Source organism: Myotis davidii, unplaced genomic scaffold (assembly GCF_000327345.1).
Source record: "Myotis davidii unplaced genomic scaffold, ASM32734v1 scaffold699, whole genome shotgun sequence".
NCBI lineage: Eukaryota > Metazoa > Chordata > Mammalia > Chiroptera > Vespertilionidae > Myotis > Myotis davidii.
The window spans coordinates 859,737-870,037 of record NW_006291007.1 but is presented as its reverse complement, the minus strand read 5'-3'; the positions used below and the strand labels follow the sequence as shown (position 1 = coordinate 870,037).

Here is a 10,301-nt window from a genome sequence, read left to right as displayed (position 1 = left end):
AAGCCGGTTTGGCTCAGTGGATAGAGCGTCAGCCTGTGGACTGAAGGGTCCCAGGGTCGATTCTGGTCGGGGGCATGTACCTGGGTTGTGGGCACTTCCCCAGTGGGGGATGTGCAGGAGGCAGCTGATTGATGTTTCTCTCTCATCGATGTTTTTAACTCTCTCTCTCTCTCTCTTCCTCTCTGTAAAAAAATCAATAAAATACATTTTTTTAAAAAAATTTTCAATTGTTGTACTGTTGATATTTGGCTGTGTTGACTAATGAGTTTGCTGACCATTGAGTTAGACTATCGCAAAAAAAAAAAAAATAGCTTCCCATAGGCAATTTCCTAGAAAGCCCTGGAAGTTCAGGTAAATTCTGGGATTTCAGTTCATTATTTGGCAAGGATTTTGGTTCAGTTTCCTTTCTCTCCTCCTCAACCCAATTTTCTACTCCCCTCCCCTTACCAACCATCCCACTCCCACTCCCCTGCCCAATCCCCAAACCTAATACATATATCCTCATTTTCTAAGCTCTAAACCTTAGTACGGAAATTGACCCAAACCTAATCTGAATAGTATCAGCTTTCAGAAAAGAGCAAGCTGCAGACTGTTCTGCAGATCTATCTAATTTATGGTTAGTCCCCAAATAGAAAAAAAGCAAGGAAAAGCCCCTCCCCCATACTCTTGGTTCCAAACTCCCCAACACAAAGTCTTAGCTCTCATAAAAGTGTTCTAAAACTTCCTATTTTGTCTCAGGCCTCAATACTACTATGAGAGCGATCCACCTGTGACTCGCTCCTCTATCCTTTACCATCACTCAATCAAAGAATTTTCTAAGATGAAGATTATATCCAAGTCAGAGACCTGTAGTCACCTAAATAAATGTAGTAACAAAGCTCTAGCAGGTTTGGCTCAGTGAATTGAGTGTCAGCCTGCAAACCGAAGGGTCCTGGGTTTGATTCCAATCAAGGGCACATGCTCAGGTTGTGGGCTCGATCCCCAGTAGGGGGTGTGCAGAAGGCAGCCAATCAATGATTCTCTCTCATCACTGATGTTTCTATCTCTTCCTCTCCCTTCCTCTCTAAAATCAATAAAAATATATTTTAAAAAAACAATCCTACTACAGCCCCGCCTGCATGGCTCAGTGGTTAAACATCGACCTATGAACCAAGAGGTCATGGTTCAATTCCTAGTCAAGGCATATGCCAGGGTTGTGGGCTCGATCCCCAGTGTGGGGCATGCAGGTAATGTTTCTATCAACATTGACATAAAAGGCAACCAATGATTCTTTCTCATCATTGATGTTTCTAGCTCTCTTTCCCTCCCTCTCCCTCTCTGAAATCAATAAAAATCTATTTAAAAGAAAAAAAAGTCCTGTTACATGGATGAAGACCAGCTCTCAATAAAAAGCTATAATGATAATCATTCCCACCCCCCCAAAAAAAATCAGCCTATACTTAGCACAAAAATGGCATAATGACCTAATACCTAAGAGTGTTTCCTTTCACCCTAGGAAAAGGAAGAAAGGGTTCTACTTGACAAAAATGTAATATACAAATAAACAACAGCAATGTACAAACACAGTTAAGGGAGAGCCTTACCAGACATGGAGCCACATGATATAAAGGCCAGTAAATTGCATCAGACAATGATAGGCGAGTACTAAATTATGATTTGGAAAGATTTCCATAAAGAAGTAGGAGAACTGACTGCTAAACAATGCAGTTCTAGCCACTAAGTCAGCTCTATGTTATGGGAAGGGACAAATTCCAGGAACCAGTATACAAAGGAGTGGCTTGGATAATTAACTTTTTCTGCCTAAAAAGTTCCAACTAACATTTATTGGTTTGTTTCAAGCTATCATTTAGTCAGCCCATTCTAAAGGCACGCTATTTCAAAAAAAAGGTGGTGCCACTTTCTCATGAGTACAAAGTACAATTTATTTTATTTATTTTTTATTGATTTGAGAGCGAGAGAGAGGAAGGGAGGATAGAAATAGAAACATCATGGGCTGCCTCCTGCACACTCCCTCCTGGGGATCAAGGCCAAAACCTGGGTATGTGCCCTGACTGGGAATCAATCCAGTGACCTCTTGGTTCATGGGTCAATGCTCAACCACTGAGCTACACCAGCTGGGCACAAAGTACAATTTAAAAAGAACATAGTTCTGCCAGGAACAAACTAATGTGAAGACTTCTCTACAAATAAAATTAGTTTATGCCATTTAAAAGACATGATTTCAAAGTGGAATCTAAATGTCCTAGGTTTCTGAAATGCCTCATTATTTACTCAATATGCTACTATGCCCTTTCATACCTTTTGGTTTTACACCCAGAGGCCACAGCAAACAATTATTCCTACAGATTCAAGTAACCACAATATACTCTGCTTGCATCTGCCACTTTTTACAGAATAAGTTTTAACTTTGATAGTGTCTCCTTCCCCTAAATTGCAGTAAATACAGCTATCTTTGAAAAGGTTGGAAGAGGCTCAGTGAATCCAAAGAGGAACTCTTCAAACACAGGTCAGGGTTTAAGTCTGAACTTGTAGAGGATATGTACAGATACACCAGTGGCTTCCGCACACGACACACAAACAGATGGATGGATACTCACCCCTCAAGAAAGACATATACTCGTACAAAACATGCTAAGAAAGGATGCCTCAAGACTTAATTAATGCTCACAAGCTTTGTGACACTGAATGAAAGGTACCATAGACACAGAAAACATTACAAAAGTGTGGCAATACAATACCTCAAAAGCAAGAATCAGTTTGTGACCCTGATGTAATGAGGATTCCAGGGACCACTAACAATCTCCACTTACAAAGCAAAGCATGGAACAGACCCAAAGTATCAAATGCCCTGGAACAAAGAGAAACTGACATGATAAGTCCTGAGCTGTTCTCCCAGCTGTCCCTTCTACATGAGTGCCACAGCGCAGTCAGGCACTGCTTTCACCAAAACAGACTTTTTAAAAATAATGTCTACCTTCTTGTCATTAAAACATCTTACCTCCTGCCCTGTAGCTGCTTCCATATCAAGAAACAGATCCAGAAGCGATCTCACAAGACGAGCTGCTTTAGCCTTGCTTATGGAATTCAAAAAGGGTCGCACATACTTCAGGAGTCCTCCAAGCTCTGAATGAAGGCAATTCAGAAAGGAAAAAAATAAACATCAATATTAGGAACAAAATACACATTTAAAAGATAACCCAAGATTATAAAATCAGTACTTACATCACTGGAATCAGTCTAAATGAAAGTTAGTAGGAATTGAAAGCATTCTTACAAGTAGGAGTAGCAAAAATAAGCTAACAACATATACCAAATTTGTACTGTTCTATTCCCCACTCAACCACTGGATTACTGTAAGGGCCTTGGGAAAAGCTCATCTCTCTGCCTCACTTATCCATTTTAATGAAAGATAAACAGCAACGTACTCATACTCCCAGAGACAAGTTTGCTAGAACACAGAATATGCTGTGCCTCTGCCACCTTGGACAGGTTATAGGAGTTGTTTGTTTTTAATTTTCAAATCAGCCTTAGCAGTTCCCCCTGAACAGAGATTTCCAAGTACTCCCCAGCGTAGCCTTTTAGCAATATCAGTTCCCAGGCACTCCTTTGAATAAACGTTTTACATAAAAGTTAGGGTGTTTTTCCCTTTTAATATTCCTCATTTATCTTCAAAACGTAAGTCTTGAACTATGATCAAAAAAGGGGCCCACCATAAAGGTTTCCCCCTGTATAAAGAAAGAAGTGATACAGTAATTCTAAGGGAACATCATTATCAGGAGTTTCTAAAAATTAGAGAATATTTCAAGTGACAAATAAGGAAGTGTTTCTGAAATGTAGGTTAAAATTACTATAGTGTCATTGCCTCTTTATTATTCTCCAATTGTAGACTCACCCTCCTGAGAACTCTAAATCAGGGCAAGCAAACTTCACCCTCCTGAGAATGCTAATTCAGGGTCCTGAAATCTTCATCTGCCTGAAAAGTCATGGGATGCATGGGACTATGTCAGGTACAAAAGGAACCTTACACAGAGTGGAAAGGTTCATATTTCTCTTGCCAAGACTGACCTTTGATTTCTACTGTCTAAGATTTTCCCCCCATTCACACTCCTGCTCTCATGCTTCACTCATGCTGCATTCCCATCTGGAATTTCTCCCCATCCTCTTAACCTAGGTGACTCACATATCTCTTTAAGTCCAACTAAAGTCCTGGTAAGTCTTCCAAGCCATCCAGACTACACTGATTTCTCCCCCTCAAAATCACTCTGCATTTATGCAAATTCCAATTATATAATCATAGCTTTTAAAAGCAGTCTAGTGCGATGTCTCTTCTCCCACAGCATTATCTACTATGTTTGAACAATTCTGAATAATCTTGAGTGACAGAAATGTTCAGAAAGCAAGCTACTCCAATGTTGGTCAAACTAAATCTTTTTGGAACATGAGTCTATACCCTCCTTCCAAGTGGCTTCAGAGATTTGGTGACAACTACGTTTCTATCCCAACCTTCCCTTTCTCCAAGCTAAACATTTTTACTTGTTTCAACTGTTCCTCCAATGTCCTGGTTCCCAGATTCCTTATCACCTTAGTTGCCCTTTTCTGAATAAACTCCAGTTTGTAGATATACCACTTGTAATACCCAGAACTGAAAACAGTGCTCCAGGTAGGGTGCAACCAGTAGAATCGTGTCTTAATTCTTTTCACCTAGCCACCCTATGTAACACAAATAGCGTGTTTCGCTTTTTCTAACAGCACTCTTGGTTCAATGAATCCATGAAGATCTTTTTGCAGAGACAGGTAATTCCCCACCTTCCTCTGTTTTGATAAATATTTTAAGTATATAACTTTATTCTTAGCACACAGAATTTAATCTTGCTGGCTCTGACAATAACTCTAAATCTTAATTCTGTCCTGTACTGAGTCATCTACAAAAATAAGCACACCTTCTGAAATGGCTTCAGCCATCAGATGCTGACCAGGAGAACAAGGACAGATTCCCTATGCCATGATGCTAGAGACTGCTGCTCTCTCTTCTCTCACCTACCTTAGCTTTAATTCTTTCTGATATTATTTCTATCTTTTTCTTTTTTGAAAACCATTTTCCTTCCTGGAAAAGGCAGAAGCAAAACATGGGCTAAGCAGTGTGCCTTCTCTTTAGCACCTGCTAGCATGACAGTATTTTCTCCAAGCACTGAGTGTGTTATTCTCTTCACACTAACAGAGAAACAAATGACCTCTTAGTTGCCAAAAGACTCAATTCATTTTTTATTTTAGCCTACTATTGTTTCTTATCCATTCCCTGTTTCTTTCCATGTTCACATATACTAAATTAAATTTGTAAATTTCCACGGAATCATATAACTCCTTCCTCCTATTCTGAGATCATTTGCAATTATATGATCAGAACTCCCCTTTTAAAACCTCACAGAACTCAACATAATTTCATAGTCTCAGGCTATGAAATCTGCAGACCCTGCACCTAGGCACCATGCCTGATAATATTCAGCAATACTTTCCATCATGACTTTGCACAGGACACAATCTGATTCACTGAGTCCCAAAATGAGTGCTGTCAGTCAGGGATCCTATCTTAAACTTTTTGAATAGAGTACTTAGCACAGTGTTAGCCATGTATTAAACACATAAAAATTGATGATTCATGAAACACATATTTTCTGTTCTCAGAAATCTCCAAATCAAAGAAAACAATACAAGCCTATCAATTACTAATAGCTAAATAAGGTAAATGAATGCAGGCCCCAAGACTTCCTTAGGGTTTCTATTGTATATACCTATATTCTCATTCTTCCTTAGAAAACAAGTTTTTAAAAGTTCTTATGATTCACCTGTTAAATTCCAATAGGATTAACAGTACACTTCTAAACTTCTCAGGTATGGGTTACAAGGAAGGGAGGGCAAGAATAAGAAGAGAGTAAAGCATGAAAAAGGAAATTTCAAGTAAAACAACATTTTGGGATAAATTTTCTTTTCTTTTCTTTTCTTTTTTAAATATATTTTATTGAGTTTTTACAGAGAGGAAAGGAGAGAGATAGAGAGTTAGAAACATCGATGAGAGAGAAACATCGACCAGCTGCCTCCTGCACACTCCCCACTGGGGATGTGCCCGCAACCCAGGTACATGCCCCTGACCGGAATCGAACCTGGGACCCTTCAGTCCGCAAGCCGACGCTCTATCCACTGAGCCAAACCGGTTTCGGCGGGATAAATTTTCTGAAGCACTGACTATATACTACATGCCGTTTCTAACTATCTATGCTACTTCAGGGAAAGACATTTGAATGTTTCAGTAACAGAAAAATCTTAAATCATTTCACTTGGTTCTATAATTCTTTCAAGAAAATGATCTTGTTAATAATATTTTGTATGGACTAATTATCAAAACTGTTCTCTAACTTCAAAGCTCACATTAACTGACGGGCAAAAAGAATCCATACCTGTATTAAATAGGAGGGAAGTCAACATAAAATAAAAAAACACACCACCCACCACTGATAATCCATAAGGGGATAACTATGGGGAGCAAAAACCATTACACCATGAGGCCATGAACTCTGTAATAGGACTCCATGGGCTCAAATCCTGGCTCTCTCACATACTAGCTGATAGACCTTAAGTAAGACAGTAACTTTCCTGTGCTGTTTCCTCGGGTGTAAATAGATAAGAGAATCTACCTTATGGAGTTGTTTCAAGGATTCAATAAGCTAAACCATGTTTGTGCTTAAAACAGTAACTAGCCCTAGTTGGTTTGGCTCAGTGAGCAGAGGGTTGGCCTGCAGACCAAAGGATCCCAGGTTCAATTCCAATCAAGGGCATGTACCTCAGTTGCAGGCTTCTCCCTGGCCCTGACGGCCAGCCCTGGTCAGGGCACGTGCAGGAGGCAAGCAATCGATGTGTTTTTCTCACGTCGATATTTCTGTCTTTCCCTCTCTGTTCCACTCTCTCTAAAATCAATGGAAAAATATCTTTGGGTGAGGATTAAAAATAAGTAAATAAAATAACCAGTGAGTAGGTCCTAGTAAGCACTCAAAAACTGTTTTGTGTGTATTTTTTTAAAAGACTTTTGGTCATTTTCACCGTTTTTTTTTCCTTTTCTTAAATATATTTTTATTGATTTCAGAGAGAGAGGGAGGGAGGGAGGGAGATTGAAACATCGATGATAAGAGAGAATCATTGATCGCCTGCCTCCTGCAGGGAATCGAGCCTACAACCTGGGGGTGTGCCCTTGACCAAAATCGAACCCAGGACCCTTCAGTCTGCAGGCTGATGCTCTATCCACTGACCCAAACCGGCTAAGGCTATTTTTCTTATTATAGATATTTTAAGTAAGATAAAGACCCACAGAAACATATCCTCCCAATTTCACACAACTTTCTGTTTATTTAGCCTAATAATTTGTCATCCTTAACTGGGAAAGATCTTAGTTCTCAAGTTCAGGAAGTTTTGCTATCTTACAACTAACATTCTCTTGGATAACAACATAATTTGGGGGAAAGTAATTCATGAGGTCACCTACCAGAGCTTAATCCATTCTAATCAGATAAACTCTAAATTCACTATAAGGTCACCAAAAATCATCCATTTTAAGTTTAAGCGGGCTTCTCTGACTACTATTACCACTTTACTAGTCAAAGGCCCTTCATGGTCAATAAGAATCTTATTCTAAGGACATACCCATCACCATTTGAAGCCTAGAAAGTCAATGGTTCAATCACAACTAGAATGTTTGGGCAATGACATGCACAAAGACCTAGGTATCAATTAAGAAATCTTGGGAAGGCTCTTCCCATTTAATGTCTGACCCATCCTGTAGCAGGAAAAAAAGGACATTAAGTTACTTACTTACATGCAAAATCCCTAGTCATTTACACACTTGGAGCCTAAAGTCACTACCCACCTTAGATAAATCAGAGCTGCTCAGTGAAATCACTGAAGACTGCTCTGCTATTGCTGCTGCCTGTATGAATGGGAATACAGCTAAAATTCAAACCACAAACTAATCCCAGATCATTAAATCTAAGAGGAACAGCTTTTCCTGCAGCTGCAGAACAAAACTCTCCCGTGAAAGAACTGAATTTAAAGGCCACTTAACCTCTTGCTAAAAAAAGTGAAGCTCCTATGTTCCTTCAACAAAAAATTGCAACTTCACCCAGCATTACAGGTAAAAGGAGAAAGCAATCCATTCGTAGCACTTACCTGCAGCTTGTCCAGTCTTCGCCAGGAGAGACCCCAGTTCCAGGATGCTCTGCTCTTTGACCTGCACTGCCTCCTCATCATTCTCCTGGATGTCACGCTTCACTGGGAGAAGAAAATCAAAACCTCTTTAAATTCTGACAAAAAATGCAGACTAAAGGAAATTTCACTCTCACAAGGCCAATTACAAACTCAGTTACCAAAAGACAAATTCGAAAGCTTAAAAAAAAGTAGAAAAATCATGTACATCATAATAGGTTCTTCTCTTTTATTTTAAATGTGCCTTTCATCCTATCAGACTTTCCCTTGCCCACATACATGGACATTCCTGTTGCAGTCATTTGGTTAAGACAAAATTCAAACAAAACAAGTTCTTCATACTCATGGTAGTAAGCCCCAGGCTAGGCACTGTTATGTGAAAATATTCAACATATCTGTGCATTTACCTGCCACAAACTAAAATCAAATGACCACGTTACTAATGACTATAAAGTCAAAAGTCTTTCAATAAACCACCCTACTGGTGTGCTCAGTGGTTAGAGCATCAGCCGGCACATCAGAGTGGTTGGTTTCATTCCTGGTCAAGGGCACATACCTGGGTTGCAGGTTCGAGCCCCAACCCAGGTTGAGACATGTGCAGGAAGCAATCAATTCCCCCACCCCCCGCCGCCCCCGACTTTTTCCCTTCCTCCCTCGCCCTTCCCTCTCTCCAAAAAAAAAAAAAAAAAAAAAAATCAATGGAAAAAATATCCTCAGGTGAGGATAAACAGTCTCCCAGTAAACTTTAGGCCCGTGAAAGCCTCCGCTGACGGGTGCTAGGGGTACGCAGCTCTACAAAGCCATTCAGGAAAAACAACCCTCTCAAAGCTCCCGTGTGATCGGTAGGAGGGATGCCGCGTCCCAATGGACTCAGGACCTGTTAAAATAACTGCTATCCGTTCCACCTTCGACTGCTCATAACTAGCCTACATCCGGAAACCTGAATAGCCTCTCCAAATGTGCAGAGTAATCTGAGGTGAGCATCACCAGTTACCACTTGTCTTACAAGCATCATGACTTGACAAAAACCAAGACTTTGAAACTCCATCATGGAGTCCGGGAAAAGTAGGGCTGTCACCCATCCTGACTCCAGCTCTGACAGGGACGCTTTCAGGGAACTCTCTCCTGGGTAGTGGGCAAGCAAGAGATCCTCGCCTTACAGTTTACCCTAATTCCCACTTCATAAAAGATAGAACGCTAGGCACGAAAAAATTCAAACCTGTGCTGCTCACAGTAGTTCTAAATGTGAGTGTGTGTCCACAAAATAAAAATACACATGCAACAGGGATTGCAATGGCTCTGGCTTTGCAACTGCAACCGATAAGTCAAGATCAGAACTTCCACAGGAAACACCCGATATTTGCCAATATCATCCACTCACAAAGGCACCTTAGCTCCCAGGAGGAGGCCCCCCCTCTGCCTCCAGGACCCCCAAGGATAAAGACATCAAGACCTTGTCACTGTCCTTCCTCCACGCAGCTAGGAATACCAAATTTCAGACCAGTCAGTCAACAGAAAAGCCAGCCTCCCGGAGGTCCCACAGACACGTGCGTTCTCCTACTACTTGTTGATCCGCATCAAATCCGCTCCGGCTACGTTAGAAGATCGCACCCCTGCGTGCGCCGTGCAGAGCTGGCTCAGGCCCTAGTCCTAGCTGAACCCGTCATGACTGCACATGAGAAGCATTCTCGGTCATCATGCCTTTATCTCTGCTCACACCTGAAGCCTAGCAGAAACCCGTCGGAAGGGGCTGGCCGGGGCTCCCACCGCAGCCTCCCCGCCGTGTGCCAACTGTACGACCACTCACTATGCCGGGTGTTCAGGAATTTCCCTTCCATTCTTTCTCCCAGCGACGGGCAGCCGGCCGGCCCCCGAGTTCCCTGAACTCCGCGTGCAAGGAAACTCCGAGGAAGAGCGAGCGCTCGCGCTCCCGCTCCCACCCGGACCTGGCGGTGCTGATAACGACGGCGGGAAATGCCTGTCCACAGCGGGTCTCGCCCGGGCCCTTCTCCTGGTGGGTCTCCGACCGGGTGGCCGGGCAGGCAGCAAGCAGG

General features: G+C 41.6%; 1 protein-coding gene across 1 annotated transcript in view; it reads right to left on the bottom strand.

Annotated features, from left to right (window-relative positions):
• The window catches only part of PSMD11 (proteasome 26S subunit, non-ATPase 11), a 36,636-nt gene that overhangs the window by 22,373 nt on the left and 3,962 nt on the right, over positions 1-10,301 (bottom strand). Inside the window, exons 2-3 of the mRNA XM_006764031.2 lie at positions 8,212-8,313; positions 2,999-3,123 (exon numbers count right to left, since the gene is read on the bottom strand). Of these exons, the coding sequence (XP_006764094.1) occupies positions 2,999-3,123; positions 8,212-8,313 (227 nt within the window). The remainder of the gene's footprint in view (positions 1-2,998; positions 3,124-8,211; positions 8,314-10,301) is intronic.